The sequence below is a fragment of the Oculina patagonica genome, chromosome 2 (assembly GCF_052425735.1).
Source record: "Oculina patagonica isolate OP01 chromosome 2, crgOcupat, whole genome shotgun sequence".
NCBI classification, from domain to species: Eukaryota; Metazoa; Cnidaria; class Anthozoa; order Scleractinia; family Oculinidae; genus Oculina; species Oculina patagonica.
The window spans coordinates 17247179-17268064 of NC_135759.1; the positions used below are offsets into that span (position 1 = coordinate 17247179).

The following is a 20886-nucleotide window of genomic DNA, read 5'->3' on the forward strand; positions in this document are numbered from 1 at the left end:
AAATTTTAACATTTGACTGAAAATGGGGGCGTTAGCATTTTAAGGAAGAGGAGGGGGCGTTAAGGACTATTGCATACAGGCTTCGTTTTCAGGTTGAGAGGACAGGAAGTTAGGTAAAAGAGTGCAGCGGGAAAGCATCCGTCTATATTCAGTCATACTTGGTGAGGTTAAAGATGTTTTAGTAAGCCCAGTCCACTGTTTGTCTCGTTTGGTTCGTTCGTTTGACGGTTTTCGAGGTCAGCGATATTTATATTATTAAGTTGTTTCGTGACGTGCACGTACTTGCATCGGTTAATGTAAAATGAAAGTAAAACTGTCCCTGTTTTAAGTCGATGCACCAACTTCTAAGTCGTTTATAGTGGTTACATTTAGTCGACTTCACTAACCAATCACCATACAGACTTTATTTCTGAACATTGACATTACGACAAAACACTTTGACAAATAGTCTTCATTTAACTCGAGATCTGACTACCGCTCAGGGTATAGAAACATCAATCACCCACCAACACTTTTTCTTGGACGATCATACTAGACAGGCTAGGTTTAAACATTTCAAATCAACCATGGATATTTTACTCACTGAGCGCACATCGATCACTCATGATTGGATGTTTTCAGTTTTCAAAGTTGGGAGCTTAAATTAGCATAAAATAAACAAACTCAGTACTCAGACTGCTTAAAAATGAGTCGAATCCAATAGCAACCAAAATTTTGGGGAATACGTGACTCAAATAACAGCAATGTTTTGATAATGAAGTTGGGAAATGTTGGTTTAAACAGTCAACCCACGTAGGCAGAACATTGTTGAATTTGGGAATACCGTAGAATTCCGGTTATAAGCCCTGGGCTTATACAACTTCGTAAGGGTTTTTGGGTGGGCTTATAAGCGGAGGGGCTTATATTCGGGAGGGCTTATAAGCGGAAGGAAAAAAACGTTTCGAAACGAGCCTCGGGAGTGTTGATCGAAATACGTTTTTAAGTTAAAAACGCACAAAAAAGCAACATTTAGCCCTGTTCAGTACTGTCATCCGGTAGAGAGGGGGCTTATATCCGGGAGGGCTTATAACTGGATGTATTTTTTTGTTTCCAGGTTGATGGGCCTATAACCGGGGGGGCTTATAAGCGGGGGGGGGGGGGGCTTATAACCGGAATTTTACGGTATGTTATGATTGAGTCAATAGAACTGTTACATAGTAACAGTAAGACAGCTGTAATACTCGTTGCGGGTACAATTTTAATTGTGTAATAATTATTATCTGATAACTAATCCGTTACATTATATGTCGGAAATATTTCTTTTTACACTAGTTGCAGCCTGGGAATCTTCCGGGTTATTTTTTGTTTCCGCGGGCTTTACATGAAGACTCGTTTCAAACGACTTTTTCTAACTAAAATTACAGCGTCTCTTTCTTGTAAAACGTCGATAAAACTTGAAAGAAAACTAAAAACTCTATATGATTTCTTGTTTCTACTTTATGCTATGCTACGATCAATTGAAAACTTCTATTGAAGGTAGAACATTAAAATGTTACACTCAGCCGGAAGGGAGAGGGACAGAAAAGGTCATGCATATTGACGCCAGACCCCCAATCCTCGCTTTCGAAGGCAAACGTGAATTCCAAAGCAACAAAAATTAAAACAATAATGAAAACAGTATGAATGTCTCAGGACTGAGAAGCATTTCGCGTAAACAAGGCTTGCGAGTGAATATTGAGCAACTGAACTAACATGCATAAGACCTATTGGGTTTGAATCTTCGTGACATGTCAAGTCTCGTAGTTCCACGTGATAGGTTTCAATACCCCTTCAGGCAAGGGGGTACTTTATAATTTAGGACAGTTCAGCTATTCTATCAAAGTGCATATGCATGAGACAGCGTTCTCTCTTTACCGCACCGTGCTTCTCTACCTAAACCTTATCTACACGGTCCCGGCTTGAACCATGCCGCTCCCAATATATCATCTTCAGGAATCTGAAAGGCTGTCTGGCGAAAATAGCATCAAGTGGCCCATACTTGCCAGAGCCTATCCTGGATTCTGTAGCATTAAGCGGCTAGGAATATTTCTATCTCCCCCTGAACGGGATGGTAGTCCATCGCAGGGTAGATGATGGGGTTTAGGGTCAGGGCTCGAACCCGGACCGTTCGATCCGGAGTTCGGAGCACTAACCATTAGGCCACCGCGCCTCCCACATTGCAAGAAGCAAGCCGAGGCTCAAAAAAATTATTTTGTTAAATTAAGAATGCGAAGAAAACTTGTCCCATGCTGAGGCACGTCAGTCTCACACCAGTTTAGTTGTGCACTGTTCATCTGATTGACTTTCGCTTTGGGGCGATGACTTCCCACACCTCTCTGTCAGCGTGATGGTGTTGTTATCGATGCGGGTTTGCTGAGTCTGTCGGTTAGAGTTGTTCATACCGGAATAGCCTGTATCCAGTTTACGACAAATCAGGCGCAGCAAGATCCTCTTGAATGCATGGTTGAACCGCCGGTTTCTGACCGAGTAGATGATGGGGTTTAGGGCCGAGTTGCCATAATGAAGTAACTTAACTAGCATGAGGACACGCATGTCCCATACGAAGGAGCACGTGACACACCATTTGAAGATCAAGATCACCAAGAAGAATGGAAGCCAACATATAGCGAAAACGCCTGTTACCAAGGCAACAGTGTAGGCGACATGGAGGTCCTACAATGCAAAGGAAAACGATTGTCAAAGGAACAGCAAAAAAAAAGCTTACAAGTTATGAGATGAAACGTAATGAATGCATCGTCAGGGACAAGGGAGATTTAAATCTAAGAGAGATACTAATAACCATGTTCATTTAAAATTGTACTTATACCTGTATCGAAAACTGTGCAAACAAGACATTTTACGAAATAAAAACCAATTACGGGCAATTACGAGTTACCTTCTTTAAAGAACGCCTCCTGTGTTCTTTCAAACTCTTTTTGGCGGCAAAGAAGATGGCAATGTAGGCGGCGACTATCAAACCCAGCGGAACGACAAAGAACGCAAAGGTATTAAAGATGGCCACATCTTTCCAGCCAGTGAACATCCTAAGTAGTGCAATGGGAATTGGGAGCAGCCAGGAAAACGCAATTCCAGCAAAAATCTTAACTGTGTACAAAAATTAAGCAAGATTCACCAAAGTGAAATCACACAAATGTGAGTTTTTTAAATTGTAAAATAGCTTTGGAACGTTCGAGAGAACATCATCAGTGGTCGCCAGCTAGCTGGTGCCGTCAAGTTTGGCGTCGAAGTGTCCGATCTTTTTTGGAAATACGTACGTATAGGGGTTTCATTTCTTTTCTTTTTCCCCCTTAACGTAACGACGATATAGCTAACGTACTAAATGGTAGGCAGGGTGGTACAACGAAGGAGTTTGTGCCGTATTTTAATTTCAGCCATTATTTTTTAATAATTGACCGACCGACCGACCGACCGACCGACCGACCGACCGACCGACCGACCGACCGACCGATCGACCGACCGATCGACCGACCGACCGACCGACCGACCGAGGAAAGAAGGAAGGGAAGGAGGTAGATGGACGAAAGGAATTAAGGAGGTAGGAAGAAGGAAGGAAGGAAAGGTAGGAATGAATGAGTAACGAACGAACGAACGAACGAACGAACGAACGAGAGAACGAACGAACGAACGAACGAACGAACGAACGAACGAACGAACGAACGAACGAACGAACGAACGAACGAACGAACGAACGAGCGAATGAATGAATGAATGAATAAGTACCTACGAGTGAACTGCAGTTAAGTGAACTGATTGGTACTTTTACTCACATTTCCTGATCTTCCTGTGTTTGAGAGGTGCCACTATGGCATAACAGCGCTCCACACTGATACACGTTAAATGCATGATAGAGGACACGCCCGACACTATGTCACCAAGTTGGTAATACCGATACAAAAGGTTCATGAAGTCTAGCGTGAGAATAAAGTAAATCCAGAGAGGAACAGAAAATAACCCCACCAGAAGATCAGCTACGGCCAGCGAAAATATAAAGTAGTTGGTTTTCGTTTTGAGCTTCGGAGTCGTAAGGAAGGCGATGATGACCAACAAGTTCCCTAAAAGAGAAAGCGACATCATTAATAGCTCTGCTTCCATTGTTCATGCATTTGGAATCACGAACGTTAAGAAAATAAGTTTGCTTGTTACAAGGACAGTAATAGTGTTATCCTTTTAGACAATCATGCTGTCGATTGGTGACAAAAAATCATAATGGGATGTAATTTTTTTAAAAAAAATGTTTCTCTCTCTTAATTTAGCTCCAAAATATTCAATTTAACATTGATTGAAATAGGAATAGAGAAGAACAAAACCAATCAAACATAAGTAAATTATGATATAGTATCACCTTAAATCACTCTAAATTTTGTACGAGGAACATTTCTTGTACGTACCATGGCTGTTGTTTTGTTTTTTGTTTTTAATGTTTCAGTTATTTTAATTTTTGGCTCAATTTGTTGCCATGGTATCAACCTGAACAAAGTGAGGGTAACCTAAGTTTCTTTCTTCGAATAATGCCAGATTTTTTCAGTGGACACGAATTCAAAAAACCTGCTTGGAAAAACATAGAAAATAAATTATGCCCTGCCATTTCGGGCGACTTCTACTAGAGCAAGTAATTTTCTTGAAAAAATATTATAAAGATGAAATTAAAGTGGCAATTAAATTTTTGCAATACTGCTTGCTTGGGACAAACCCATAACGACAAGGACAGAGAAAGAAAGAAAGAAATAATAGAAGGCCTTGCGTCTTGCCACCCTGGGGTAACAAAGAATGCCGCTGAATAACTTGTTTCAATTTCACATGTTGCTAATTTGTATTTCCCGCCCCTCTTCTAAATTACCTCTGCCCCCACTACCTAAATAAAAATAACAATCTAAAAACATAAGTTATAGCTCTTGATATATTTAGTCAACAACTGAACTAGCAAAGACTTCAAAGGGAACAATTATTTCTATAAAGCATTCTTTCTAACTGTTAAGTAGCATGCCTAAGTTAAATTTAACTGGATAAATTTATGCTTACAATCGAAGTTATAGCAACTACAAACCTGTAACAATAAGGAAGACGATCGCAGAATACACTCCGGCTCCTGCATGAGCCCAGCTTGGATCCAACGGAGCACCAGGACTAGCCGCTCGTTGTGAATGATTTGTGGAGTTTTCCATTACAACTTTCAGCTACTAATCATGGAAACTGCTGCAAATAGTAAACGAAAAACAAAAAGTTATTTAGGAATTGTACATATCATACGCAAGGCAGTGGAATACTTGGCTGTCACCAGGGTCTGAGACATAACTTAAGTCAATATCTTACTTATTTACCGCCGTAATACCAAGGTCAGACAACTGACGGCATCGGTAACAGATTTCACATTACATTTATCCACACCTTGTAAACTTTGCAGCACATCACGAAAAACATATTTTCGGGATTGCACTCTTTAAAATGCTTTAACACGTATTTCTCTCTTGCCTCTTTTATGGTAATCCTTTTTGATCAAAAGCAAAGTAGCGACAATATTTTGGAATGAAATTATACAACACAGGTTTAATGTACGGACTGAAGTTGATGGCTGTGAAGAAGCTTCCAGCTAGTTTGAATCAGCAAACATAAGGAAATCAGTTTACTGAAAGATCAAGAATTTTACGCATATCATGCAGGTATCATACACACAGCGACAAACGGTTTGGAGGTTGTATGTCATCACCCAGCAAAAATAAAACTTATCACCGAGAGGAATAGACTTGAAAAAGACCTTCAAAACTGCTGGCAGACCGTGTTCCGTATAACCAGTCCTTGCTTTATGAGCGTTGTTTCTGATATATGCCTGCATGTGATCATATGCAGTTAAATAGATGTGTGACTTTTTTTTTTTTCAAAAAATAAATAACTGAAATATATATACATCGAACAAACTTTCCCAAACTTTCAAGCTGTATGTAGTTCATTTTGTTAAGGATTTACTGAATCCACATTGAAAACATTATTTAAGTTGACATAAATATTAGTGTAGAATATACTCAAGCAATTAAATTAGATTTGCGTTGCCTGGCCTAAGAATTTGTGTCATTTTCGTTTGCATGTTCTCACCTAAACATTAGTTGTTAGCTACAGTGGTTAATCTAATAAACGTATTTTACTCCCGTTTCAGTTCTAGAGAGTTCAAGACATTTTAATAAGATACCCTGAAATAATTCTGGAGTAATTAAAAAAATACTTTGTAAGGGACTGATGTGTTTCACACACGCCACCAACAAGATTATTTTTAAGGAATAAGGTTGTAGTTAAGATCCTGAGTCCAGCGCGCTTATCATTAGGCCATTATACCCTCATCGGTCATGGTGAACAACACCCTCATTGAAAAAAAGGGTAAGATAACGTTTGCAGGTGGAAATTTATTTCCTTGAATGATTGCCAAGAGACCCAAGAGACTACAAAAAATTTTGCCAAAAAATGATACTTGGAATAGTTAATGAACAGGACAATGTAATACAACAATCGGTGATGAAAGAGTATTAAAGCAAAAAAGAAAGTTTAATGGATTGTTCGGTAAGTCTTGCACAGAGTCATATTGTATTATTTAATGTAAAGGAGCCGTTACCAGGTAACGGTAACGAACAGCCAATCAGTGTTTCACTTGTCCACCGACTCATCACAACAGTTCCTTAAAAACTTACGGTAACTCTTTTAGCCAATCAGAACGCTCCATCCATCCACAATTACAACTGCTTGCCATTTTTGCGATGCAAAAGATGCTTTTGGAGTGGGAACTAACATTTGACTGAGCCGACAGTTCCACGATCTTTCAAAAACAAATTGGCAAAGACCTTATGAAGGAACAATGTGCTTTGCTATAAAATGGTTACAAGATTAATGACATTTGTCGGCATTTGTCACAAACAGCTCAGCCTGATTTATATTACGTGGGCTAAGCAAATAAAATAGAAAATTCCATATGATATTACTTTTCAAGCCTTTTCAAACTATAATATATTTCTTGTTGAAAGTTTCTTTAGTCGAAGAGTTGTGCACAGTACATATGCGATATTTTCATAGATAAAGTTTTTACTGAAAATTGCCTCACAACAGCAACACTAAAATTAATAAGAATAAGAATAAAATGTATCCTTTTTAGACTGCGGTCAGCTCTTTGATCAGTTGAAGTAATCTTTAGAAGCCGGGATTCAGCGGTGAATCGGAAAGTGCTTACATCACAATCTACTTACAAGCCGAGACCGGTCAAATGGAAAATAAACTCCGCAGGTGTCACAAGAAAATGTAAATATCGCTCTCTCCGAAACGTAAATTGATTACTGAATTTGATCGAGACAAAAGGTATTGATACAGCACAGACGGCCTAAATGTTTGCACTGAAAGACTCGCGCGCTCGGCACGAAAAGAAACAGCTGAAAATGAGGAGTAAGGCAGTCGCTTTATCAATTTTTATCGTTTATTTTTGTTTTCGCTTCAATTCTTCTTTAATTTTTTTGCAGTCGATTTCTGATTCAGGTGGAATAATTAGGTTTGCTCGTTTATAACCTGCGACGTTTAAGAACGTTATAAGCACTTATGGTGAAATTAATATTTCATCAGATCAGTCAATGCAAATATTTCATTTCGATGGCGATTCAGCTAAGCGCTTGAGCGATTTAAAATTATATCGGATACCGACCTAAGTCTATTTAAAACCAGCAACTGTGAAATTAATGTATCAGTAACGATTATTAAACATGTTTGTGATATGAAAAAGAACCGAAAAAGAGAAAAGTCCGCGGCGAAAACTATCGATTTCAAATCCCTTTTAAGTGAAATTCCGAATCAATTTGTTCCGATTCGAGTTCTGATAGTTTTACCCAACATTGATAAATGTATTTATTCAGAGAGCAAATATGCGGTCAGACCTTTTTTAATGCAAGGGTATGTTTAAAAGCGTGAAGCAGCGGTAGAAATAAATTCGATTTCTGATAAGCAGTGGGCGAGTTTATGAAGAAAACTATAAACCACTGCGGTATTGCACTCTTATTGATGTCTTGACCGCTACAATCGTAAGACCTTTGGATCAAAGACAAAAATAATAGAATGAAGAAACCCTACCGCGATTTTTATGACGGTAGCACAACTCGGGCCGAAAAATGCACCTTGCATGTATGGTATATCGGGCAGATAAGTTTGAAACGCAATGTTAAGAAAATCAATTCGGCTCAAGCACCGGGGAAGATTGAAAAAACGACAAAAGTTATCTTCCCAGTAATCGATCAACCCTTTATGGAAATGCCATTCAAGGTTTGGATGATAATAAAATACCTACTGCGCTAGGTGAAGATTCATCAAAAGTTATGATTACTGTTAAAAGAAGACAGGTTTAATTTCAACAAAAAAAATGATCCTATTCTTTCTCACTGAAAAAATGATTGAAGAGAAGTATAAAGATTGCCCTTGTTTGTCGAAAACAAGAAGAAATTCTCATGCAATGGAAGCGTAACCCTGCCACATTACACCTGCCCTTTGGCAATGCTAATTTATTCTAACGGAGTGGCTAAGATTACTAAAATGAAAGAGGCGGATTTTTCATCATGGTTCAACGATAACAACTTACCTTGCGTCCAAGACGGTGTTGCCTTTTAGCTGTGAAATTATGGTGGCAAAGGAGCTCGAATTAGACGCAATTCTAGTTCCAGAGTCTTTACAAATTGCGCCTGCATGGAACATTTGATTAAACTAAAAATCCTTTGGTATCAAAAGAATAGAGCACATTTCTTTGCGATGTGAAGATAGCAAGCAATATACCACTGACAAACTGGCGTTATTTTGCTTTTGCACAATCGGTAAACAAGCGACTGAACTACCAGACTCCGAGCGAATCAAAAGTAACCACTAAGGATAGCGCTGCCTCAAGCAGACTTCAAAATTGAATTTTTGAGATTAAAACACTTTGAAGCCACCTACTGTTACTCTAATAATCGTTCTATCGGACAAAACATAAATAAATTCAAAATTCACGCAGGTTGAAACAATTCAAAGGAAGCGAAGTTAAATTATCCACCGGTCCTTTACATAAACACAGGTTTACTTTAAATTCAAAAAAATCTTTGAAATGATTTTCGGCTGTAAAATGCATTCTCGTCGATGTTAGTTAGACTTTTTTTAAATCTAGAACCGTTAGGTTAATCTATGCTAACAGAACGTCCAACAAAAAAGGAAACATATTCAATGTTTTAACATTTGAAACTGTAATAGCTAAGCTTTCCCTTACCGCGTGCGATGCCTTTATCCCGACATCAGCTTGTCGCACAAACAGACTTCAAAGTTCTATAAATTATTATCGCATTCCCAGCAAGAGCTTGTGTCTTATCTCCTTTATCTATGTTTATCTCACGCACGGCTTGGGCACAGAATTATTGTATGGTTAACCAACGAAAAACAGCTGAGAACATGCGCTATATAGGTCTATATATACATATAATTAGCTCGTTTTCTTCGTACAGCCACTGAAATACCTCATTTTGGGCAAGGAAACAACTAATTAAGGAACACCTGGGGCCGACACCGGCCAGGTTAGCACTCAAGCCACTTACTCGCACAAGCCCAGTGACTAGAATTAGTAGAATTCTACTAAGGGTGCGTTTTTACCCACAATTCTGGAATAAGAATGGTTGGTACAGGATGCTGGGAATAATTTGGATTGCCTGCATTAACAAAAGCCCATGTAGTCGAGATGATGCGATAATGGCTGCCATTGATTTGCCGAATGTTCTGGCAGTGCTATTCACAAAGGAGAGGAGACACTTCCCCCGAATCACGAGCTATGCCACCCGCCATCTTGGATTTTCATTCGCAACATTCTGTTCATTCTGCCCCTGGGAGCAGAATGGACGGTATGGCGGTCTGTCCATTCCGGAATAGGAATGCGGAATAGAAAAACGCGCGCATTTCTTATTCTGGTCAGTCTCATTCCAGAATTGTGAATAAAAAACGAGCCCTAAGTGTTATGATGCAAATGTTGCAATCTGATTGCATGAGCTATCGTACACTATCAGCTATTAGTGTGCAATGGCAGTGGCTTGAGGTCGTCTACAAAATGGTTGCATTTTCTTGTTTCTTTGAAGTTTCAAAAGAGTATTTAGAAATATTACTGGGTAATTCTATTCCCGGGAGAATTAAAACAGAACGCTTGCTCAGAGACCATCCGCGATTTCGCTTTTAAAAATGTAAAGTTTTATTCTACTAAAATGTAGCAAAATATTTGAAATTCTTTTTTTGAAGGAAACGTAGTTAAAATTCTACAAAAACAGTTAGATTATTTGCACTCAATTTCTTTGAGCATGTGAGGTGATAGTTGATGAGGCCTAAGGCCTTATCCGATTATCACCTCATAGAGTTAATCAGCACTCCACCAGGGGAGCTTATCGTGCTTGTATCTTTATCAACCAAGTTTAGAATAATCTTGATTTCTTCTAACACTTTGTTCTTTCACATTTCCAAACAGTAACAACTTTCCTTTCCTGTCTTTTCTTCCTCGAAAAAAATGAGGATTTTGGGGTCCCAGTATTCCATTAGGAGCATTAGGAGCAGGAAGACCTTATAATTCCTTACAATATCAGCTTTCGGAAACGCTATTATTTGAACCGTTCACTTAATTCACGTTTCGTGAGAGCAGAGAACAATTTCATGAATGTTTCGTGACTGGGGCACGCAGTTTCAATCGCCACTGATTAAACTTGTTCCTAGCATCCCGGGTAGCATGCAGTGATCTTGAGGTTACAATTATATTATTACGAGTACTGGCTATGTTCATATTTCCGTTGATTATTTTTTTCTATAATAGAAATTTGTTTATATTTATTTCAGTTGTAGAAATATTGTGATTACTTGACCCAGAAAAAGGGGGAAAATGATTGGTCCCGGTACTGTTTACGAGAAAACGACGATTAATCTCTCTTGCGAGCCAAGCCGTATAAAAACGCCGCCATTTTATGAATGTGCGCGCGCTTATCACGCGTAAAATTATGCGCAGTGCGGGATGCGCAATGCAATACTGAGGAATGACCTTAAGCAGAATTCTCCTGAATATATCATTTACCCAGCTATGACGTATTACGTATTTAAACGGTTATGAAATGGTAAATCACATGGTTGATCACGTGGTCATAACCGGAAATGAAGTTCACGGCTTTCACTGTCAGTCCACTGCGGCCACAGGCATCCCAAACTTGCACTGCCAGCGTTTAATGCCACGTCGAAACAATAAAACTATAAGCGTTTATGTCATTATCACTCCTACCCAAGCCCTGTAGAAGATTAGTACTGCTAGTCGAAATATTGGCCATTAAAAAGCCTACCTATCTTCATTTCCGTCGTACTAGCCTTGCAATTTAAAGGGGCAGTGTCACGATATTTCAAGCCATTTTTCTGATTACTTCTAAACTGAAAGAAACCTCAAAAATATTAAATGTCTAACGTAGAAAACCAACAAAGGAGTAATAAAAATGAGAAAAAAAAAAACAAGGATGGTTTTGCCTAACGAAGATTAAGAAGAGGGAGTATGAACAACAAACTTGTCAGTTTTTCAAGACGCGTTCTACGTGACGAAGCTCCTTCAGGAAGGGGAAAAGACTTACCTTACTGCTGTGGTGTATCGAATAATTATTTTTTGTGAGCTTCTCAGAAATTAAAATAACACATTTAAAACTGTTGCAGTCTTTCAGTAACGCTTATAAACTGACAAATCTTCCTGTCATATCTCTGCACTCCTTGTTCTCATAAAATCATACCTTTCACTGCTTCACTTTAGGTCATCCGAGTTACTTATACTATCACACTCTCTCTTGTTTCGCCGGATTTGTGAATTCTGCGCTTGATCAGGTTATAACTGGTTTTATAAATGATGTTGTCAATAATCAAACAAGTGTAAAGTCACCGTCAACGGAAATACTGTAATTTATTAGTCACCAAACAGTCTCATTTTTTCTTTTCAATGGGCCCCATTGAAAAAAAAAATGCTATTCATTGTGTAATTGCACAAAAGGCAGGCACCGATCAATAGAGTTTAGCGATATTCAATTCTCGAACATTAAGATTATTTTCAATTCCGTCTTGAATAGCGAAGCGCGCGAGGTCTAAAAATAGAATGCAAATGAATATAACCCCATGAGGCTCAGATACATCAGCGTGTTCTGAGAGAAATAGAAGGAATCTAGGCGAAGTTTTCATTTTAAGAAAGTGTTTTAGGAACATCGGCTGCTTGAGAAAGTAATTTAGGAAAATCGTCCGCCATTTCGGTTTGTTTGTCTGAGTCTTGTCTGAGTCGTGACGTCATTCGCGCGCTTCTCTATTTAAGTTGAATACCTAGCTCATTACACAGAAAACGCGTACAATATGTAATGATCGAAAGTATTAAGATCGTCACCATCAAAATGCAATTTCTTGTCAAAGGAACAGAAGAATTCCCCCATTCTGACCTACCTTCAAGAGATCCTTAACTTCTAGGAGATAAAATTACTTGGTCGTTTGCTTTGTGTCCAACTGATTAATTTTTTACCCTGGATTGATGATTACCCGATTGGCTAAATTTAACTGCTTTATAAAAGTTCATGGCCTGAATTGAGCAGGATCAAGCTGATAGTTTAGGATAAGTAAAAGTCAATTTTGAATTCAGCATTATGAGTTATCAACAATGGTTCCAATGTGTTTATAATCCATTTTTAATTTTGGGGAAGCGCGGCGGCCTAATGGAAAGCGCCTTGGAGTCTGGATCGAGCGATCCGGGTTCGAGCTCTGGCCGGGGCACTGCGTTGTGTTCTTGGGCAAGACACTATACTCTCATAGTGCCTCTCTCCACCCAGGTGTACAATTGGGTATCGGCGAATGTAATGCTGGGGGCAGCTTTACGATGGACCATTATCGCATTCAGGGGGGAGTAGAAATACTCCTAGTCAGTTTATGCGACGGAAACCGGAATAAACTTCTGTCTGATGAGCCACTAGGCTCGAACACAAACCTTACCTTTTTTATCTTACCTTAAGCTGTAGTAAAAAAGCCACTCAAAGTTTGTTTTATGTTAAAGCCTGAATTGCCTTTTTAAAATCAACTTGCAAACAACTGAGTCCTAGACTTGGGTAAAACGAATGGCCTGCAAAAAGGGCAAGTGTTATATTACCCTCAGAGTTGGACAAGATGTGTGTTTTACATAACTCAATAAAATCGCCGCAGGCAACATATTTATTATATAAATAAGAAAAAAACAGAGCCCAATACATACACTTAGCGAAAAACTAGAGCAAGTGCACAGTACGAAAACACTTAATTAAATTGGAGACCGGCGTCAGATGACAATAATTGCCTTTGGCACCTACTGACAAGAGATTTTCGCGGTTGGGAATTAGTGTCAGTTTTATTCGGGTAAAAGAAGATGTGTTGTGTAAAAAAAACTACGGGTTAATGTTAAAGCTAATTGTAGAGCATAAAAGTATGGCTAATTAGAAGATATTTTGAACAGGATCAGCCAGCTGCATCACGACGGACCAAGATCAGTGTAGCCGCCAATTTCCGCAAAGAGTTAATTTTTAATTCTCAATATATTTCTCTCAAGAGCTGATAATACTAAAAGCATAATTTTTGTCTCTGGAACAAAGGGTTTTAATTTATGGCTTGGTGGTTTAAGAGCCTTGCTATGAAGTCCATTAGGCGAGATTATCTCGGCTAACCATTTGCGAGTCGATCTCACTGGTTTTAGACAGGAAATGAGCACACGTTTGCACGAAATTAGTTCGCGGTATTTAAATTCTGATTCTGTTTATGAAACTGAAGGAAGGATTTAATTAAATCGCGTAGGCGAATCTCACAACCGAACGTCTGCAAGTGTAAAGCTACTTACGAGTGTCAGTTTACTGGTAAATTCGTTTGATGTCAGTGTTTTGATGTGAACAGTAGTTATTGCAAGACAAACAGAAAGACAATTGATCTATTTGAGATTCTCAAGAGGTCATAAAGAAAGCCGGAACAAACGAACGAAGAACCAGCAACCTCGATGGATGTTGCTTTGGCCCTCGTCTGTTTATTATATTTATTTCTCGCCATTGACTTGATTTGCGGCTTTCAGAAATGGCGAGAATCTTTCAGCGCACCGGCGGAAAGTCGACCAAAGGCTTCGACTCGGAGAGAAGACAGCTGCGGCGAAATTTATCAACAACGAAGAACTCGAAGCACCAGCAGAACCATGATGTTGATCAACAGAAGCCTCAAGGGCTGATAAACTAATGAACTGGACATTGAACAACACGAACGAGGTTTATGCAAAACAAAATTTGAAGAAGAGATTTTCAACAGCAAATACCGAGTCAAAGAACTCCCGTATTAGCGAGGACGAATTTAATGATACCGAGGAACACTTAAAAATCACTATCACCTTGTTCGAATTAAAGCGTTGATAGCACTTTTTGTCAACGAATGAAAATTGATGCTGAAAAAAGCAGGCAAGACTAAAAGGCATCAGGTTGATTCTAAATTTTTATCTTTGTAGACTGAACTTTATGTGCCTGTTGACCAGAAGGGGGAAAATAGAAAACACCATCTACAGACAAACACCGATAGCAGATTTGCAAATAATCATTCCGCACGCAATAATATTCCGGATGTGCTTTCATTTTTGTCTGTATGGATTCAAAACTTATTGGTAGCACCTTTGAGAGAGCATAGTTATGGAACTAATAAAAATTTAAAAATTTAACATCAAACGTGTTTTTTATTGTTCTTATTTTTTCCCGAAAATAAGTGCACTTGTAGTTTAAAAGTAAGTGTGCACATAATTAGTATTCAAATTTGGAAGTTGCTCTTGGAAACACCACTGGTGCTATCATATTGGAAGCTATCAAAGCTTTTCTTTTATTCCTTTTGCGTATAGAGGAAATAAAACTCACAATGCATTGGCTTCGAGTTTACCAACTGAGCCTACGGCAAAAAAAATTGACAATGCAACACGAGCATTTGTAACATTTGTGAACACTTTAAATGTATCAGGCGCAAGATGGGAAATAACCGTAATTCTTATTCAAGAATTGTTCATTGTTTAGCTGCACGAACTTATGCTACGCATGTCATTTTTAAAATAATCTTCTTTACTCTGCTGAGTTCTTTTTATTTGCGGTAGGGGGAAATACATCTATGGTTTTAAGGTTAATATGCGATGGATAGAAAAGTTTTCAAAATACAAAACTACAAGTACTTTCGTAAATTTGTTTCATTTTAAGGTTCCATATATGGAGGAAGATTTTAATTTGAAATCTAAATACACACCATGCAAGCAAGAAGGAACATATGGTGAAACTTTTGGATCTTTTGTGAACACATTTTTAACTTTATCAAGTGCACATCAAGGAAATAGTAGTTGAAAAGTAAGTGTGCGCATAATTAGTATTCAAATTTGAAAGTTGGTCTTGGAAACACCACTGGTGCTATCATTTTGGAAGTTATCAAAGCTTTTCTTTTATTCCTTTTGCGTATAGAGGAAATTTAACTGACTGTGCATTGGCTTCGAGTTTACCAACCGAGCCTACGGCAAAAGAAAATTGACAATGCAACACGAGCATTTGCAACTTTTGTGAACACTTAAATGTAACATGCGCAAGATGTTACCCACACATAAGGGAAATAAGCTTTTACATTGTTATTCAAGAATTGTTCATTGTTTAGCTGCACGAACTTATGCTACGCATGTCATTTTTAAAATAATCTTCTTTACGCTGCTGAGCTTTTTTTATTTGCGGTAGGGGGAAATACGTCTATGCTTTTCAGGTTGACATGCGATGGATAGCAATATTTTTTAAATACAAAAGTACAAGAACTTTCGCAAAGTTTGTCTTATGTTAAAGTTTCCCTGGGGAAAGATTTTAATTTAAACTAAAATATAGTACACACCATGCAAGCAAGAAGGAACATATAGTGAAACTTTTTTTAACTTTTGTGAACACGTTTAAACTGTATCAAGCGCAACATGCCACTCACATATAAAGGAAATAAGTTTTTTTCATTTTGAGGTTGTCTTTGGAGCTGTTTAGATATTATTTTCCGTCCAGGTAGAATAATTAGAGTTAAAGAATCTATTTTAATCTCCAGTTTGAAAAGAACCGAGTGATCTTTTCAGAAACTGTCAACTGTAAACTTTTTCAGATGTAATAGTCACTCATTTATAATTCATCCATTTTTTAGCTGCATGAACTTACGCCATGCATGTCATTTTAAAAATGATCTACTTTACGGTGCTGAGCCTTATTTCATTTGCGGTGGAAATAAAAAACCGTCCATGGTTTTTTTTTATCAACATGCGATGGATAGTAAAATTTTCAAAATACAAAACAACGAGAATACTTTCGCGGAGTTTGTCTCATGTTAAAGTTTCCATTGCGGGAAGATTTTAATCTAAAAACTAAATATATAACACACCATGTAGGAAAGAATGAAAAAAAAGGAAAGAATGAACATATGGTAAAACCACTATAAATTATTCCTTTTTTTGCGCCGGACGGCATTAATTAAAAAACCTATTTTACAGGAAATTTCTAACGAAAATAGATAGCTCATTTTGAATAGATCAACTTTGTTTCAAGCTAAACGATAACTAAGCAGTTCATGAACCAAACAAGACTTTGTCCATATGTGACGAGAAATTGTATAAAAAAAATATTGAAGCGTTGGATCTGAGCTTGAAATCCGCAGCTCCCACAATGCAATGCGATGGAAGATTTTCCCTGTACGGGCCCTCTGCGCCCTCTGCATATTGCACTCAATATTTACCGCCTTTGCTATAAACAAAACTCGGCAGAAATACAGTTTAGAATTTCACCACTCATAGAAACGTTTATACAGTTTTATTCACCAATTTTTAAGCGTAGAAGTGCAAAACCAAAACAAACGCTTATTTTTTTCGACACTAAATTGAAAACCGCTCTAAGGGTCGAGATTTACTACTCAAACCAACAAGTGAACATCATCTACTGTGGAGGAAAAAAGATGGTATCTAGAAATTTTGCAATGTTTTCTCCATGCAAGCCTGAATAACAAAATGTTAAAATATCAACTCACCACAAAGTGTGTGATTACAGCCAGAAGTATCAGCCTAAACTGCTGGGTTTACATCAATGTTTAAAGTCTGCCTCGACTAATCGTCACTGAATTTATGTTTGCCTTGAAAAGAAAGAACAACAGTATTCATTTTTTTCTTTTAACACAGCTGATCGTTTTAAGTAGATAGCATTGTTAATGGCAACGTAATTACTTTTCAAACTTGAGCGCTGTTGCCTCCTAAAAAAAGCGGTCGAGCCACCTGAAAATTAAAAAAACACACAACAAAAACGGTTTCCTTCAGTAAATGCAGCTGTCAATCATCGACAGCAAAGCTCAGAGAGTGAAAGGAATTGGGTGAAAGTGTCCTATCTAAAAGCATTAATGGATTAATGCATTAAACGCCGCAAAGTGCACCGGCGAATTAAGCATATAAGCATATAGTTAACACTCTCAGGCTTACCACTTAAATGAACTCGTCATTATTGATGCGCGATGGTCGATAAAGCCTGGTCTCAATGATCGTCCCGATCGTCTCTGTCGCTCGTCGCCAAAAAGGCGCTCCAATCACCTCCGACGCAAACGACAGAAGCGAAGGACGACGGGGCGACATATGAGAACCAGCCTTAAGAGTTTAACTGTGCTTTCTGTCGGAGAATATTTGATTTTAAAGTGTTCTGTTTGCAGTCCATTTTTCCCTCGAAGTTCAAGAGGCGCTTTAGTATACTACAATAAACGGGTAACATAAGTGAGATGAGAATTTCAGTTTCGCCCCAAACGCATTCAGAAGACAAATTATTTCGAGAGAAGCGAAAAGACTTGCGTGTGATAAATGATGTATCTGATTTGCATCGTTGGTAGCAGGAATGACTTTAACAAAAACGTAAAACAGCGACGCAGTCTGAAACAAGTCCTTGAATATTATTTGTGGAAATATAAATGAATTTTACTTTCTTGTACGTCTATAGGGCTTTTCTGTCCTATAAGATGTCGTCATTATATAACGATAGAATGTGAAATTGACAGCGGGAAAATGGGACAATTAATGTCACTGTGACGAACCTGACACAGCCAAAAGAGCGCACAGAAAGCCATGTTTTTGCGAACTGCGTCCCTGTACTGACAACAATTGTGTATGCTATGTTTGAACTTTTTTGTGCGTTTTTATGAACGTTTTTAGGGTTTTCGCGCGCTAAGAACAGACAGTCACTGTCAAATTAAATTGACATTTCAAGAAACCACTCCTTGTAATATAGATTTCAGTCACAAGTATGCAAAATGGCGACGGGGTCCGAAATGTTCATGAATATTACTTGTGGTAATATAAATTAATTTTACTTTCTTGTAAGATATATTTCATTACAATTTATAAACTATTTGCTTGGGTCTGCTTGGGTCTGCTGCGAATCCGACGCTTTGATTGAATTTTGCCTGTGTGATCATGATTTTAGTCCCCCACCCCTTTTTCATTGTCCTCAAATGGAAACAAGCAGCTGTTTGCCTATTTTAATTAATTTAATTTATCACTTACAGAATTCAAGAGAGGGGAATTAGGTATTTGGTTTCTGCTTTTCATAATTTCCCTGCGTTTTTGCGTTCTTTTAAACTGATGTGTTATGTACGGCTTGTATTCAGCGAAACGAAAAGTAACTGGTTTCAGAAAACGAACAGCATTCTCCTCCGTTCGCTTTGTTTTGGTCCATGGAATTGAGGGTTACAATAATGATGTAAAATCTAGTTACGAGCATGACTTACCGTATTGGAGTTTCTTGCTCAAATTTTTCCTTTAAGTCACTGTTCTGGGTTAAGTTAAATCTTCTTTACAGGTTAGGTTTTTTAGTGTTCAAAACAGGATGTGATTCAGTCATTTTATCCCGATAAGAATTCATAATTATGCAATGAAAGAATGTGAATTTGACAGATGAAGAATAGGTAAAGTGGAGTGTCTGTGTGGGACACAACTACTCAGACTTTCTGGCATCATTAGAGATTCCAAACAGCCCACGCCTTGCTGCATTTAGCTAAGGTAGCTCCTTGAAATTTTAAGAAGGGAAAATTTTCGCCAAGCTGAAAACCTGAAAATTCTTTCCATTGAGATCAAGTTTAACAAACGTAAAAACAACCAGAAAAAGTGTGAATACCAATAACGACTTTCGGCGTTCTTGACGGCTTATCTTGTTTAAATTACGCTTTAAATTAATGACCACAAAGACTAAGATAAAAGGGCAGGTTATGTCACTTGTTACCTAGGAAATTGATATTTTAGTCTAAAATGGAGGCAAAGACAAAAGTGGCGGTCACATGTCGCTGGCGCAAGAAAATGAGAGAAACACTCCTGTGAATGAAAACGACGAGGGAACGAGAGAAAATCCATGAACATATTGTGGAAGCAACGCAAATAAATGTCACTTGTTACCTAGGAAATTGATATTTTAGTCTAGAAATGCTTTTCAAGTTTTGTCAAGAAGACAAAAAGTGGCGGTCACATTGTCGCTGTTGCTGTCAAAGAAAATTGATGTTTTAAGAAAACACTTCCTGTGATATTGATATAACGATTTTCGTAAGGTTGCAAAACGACGATCGAGTCTGAAATATCCGGCCATGAACATTATTTGTGGTAAGCTAACGCAAATAAATTTCACTTTCTTGTAAGATCCGTTTCCTTGAATTTTGCCTGTGTGATTTTAAGTTTTCTACGCTTTTTCCTTTTTGCCAAGTAGAAACACAAAGCTTCTAGCCTATGGAATTCAGCGGAAGACTCTTTTCTGTCTCTTTAGAATTGCGAAAGTGTCATGGTTTGAATTAAAATCAAATAAGTTCGATAATCAGCAAAAGAAGTGTTCGTAAAGCCTTCATGCATACTAGTTAACTGATATAATTGATTTCACTTTCTTGTAAGACATCGTAAATTTTAGCAGGAACTCGCTATAGTAAAATCAGAATCCGTGGATTTGATTAAATTTTAGAGTCTGTGATTTCTGCGATATTTATGTATATACGTTTTATCGAATAGAAACAGACAGCTGCTTCGTCAGAATAAAGGAAATAGTGTTTGCTTTTTTGGGGAATTGCTTCGATTTTTTTTAGTAATGGAAGTTTTATGGCTAAAATAAAAAAAAGATTACAATCTAGCAATTTTAACTATTCCTTTAATGTTTGGGTTACGCCTTCCAATTTTTAAATCCATTTCCCGCAAACAATGCGCTTTTCCGACAGCTCAAGTTCTAACAGCTTTAATTCAGCCAAAACCAAAATAACAAACTAGCGCGCATGTAGTGCACTTAAGCGGATTCAGCAAGTACTTACAGTGTCGCTTGTTATTCATAACTTTACCCAAGCGCATTTTCAGTAGAACCTGGCGCACTTTGTACCGTGCGCACTTCATCAATAAAAATGTACTCGCGGATGTGCGCTTTGGTGATAAGAGTTTAAGAGTGCTTTATGTCGGAGCATTTAAGCGGCCTTTAGTGTAACCTGGCGCACTTCCTTTAATGCGCACTTACACTTTGAGACCAAACTTATTATTATCAATTAAAATGCGCACTTTGGTTATAAGAGTTGAAGCGTGCTTTCCGTCAGAACCTTTGATAGTAACGTGTTCCAATACGCTGTAACTAGACTACAGAAGTTTTAGTAGACTGTTTGCGGTGACTTTTTCTTTCGAGATCTAATGTAGTTGTTATATTACATAGGTGACTGATTGGTATGATCAAAATACAAACTTGTATGACGGTCATTTATAAATACGATAAACAGAATTTCACCTTCTACTCAAGAAACATCGAAGGACAAAAC

The 20886-nt window shown here is 38.0% G+C and overlaps 1 protein-coding gene and 1 long non-coding RNA gene across 8 annotated transcripts in view; one reads left to right on the forward strand and one right to left on the reverse strand.

Moving 5' to 3' along the window:
- The first annotated feature begins 714 nt into the window (after positions 1-714).
- Positions 715-1361, forward strand: LOC144643252 (uncharacterized). The gene is made up of 2 exons (XR_013568877.1): positions 715-835; positions 1178-1361. It is a non-coding gene; the product is annotated as an uncharacterized LOC144643252 (long non-coding RNA).
- LOC144643249 (octopamine receptor beta-2R-like) overlaps positions 1213-20886 on the reverse strand; it is a 33386-nt gene continuing 13712 nt past the window's right edge. For 2 of the 7 annotated variants that reach the window (XM_078502444.1, XM_078502445.1), the window contains exons 3-7: positions 17113-17214; positions 5084-5232; positions 3807-4091; positions 2915-3123; positions 1214-2691 (exon numbers count right to left, since the gene is read on the reverse strand). In XM_078502444.1, coding sequence (XP_078358570.1) covers positions 2284-2691; positions 2915-3123; positions 3807-4091; positions 5084-5201 — 1020 coding nt within the window. In that variant the 5' untranslated portion in view covers positions 5202-5232; positions 17113-17214 and the 3' untranslated portion in view covers positions 1214-2283. Of the gene's footprint in view, positions 2692-2914; positions 3124-3806; positions 4092-5083; positions 5233-8632; positions 8662-13052; positions 13166-17112; positions 17215-18846; positions 18936-20886 lie in introns of those variants that run through there. The other 5 variants (XM_078502449.1, XM_078502448.1, XM_078502447.1 and 2 more) reach the window with 5 other exon arrangements.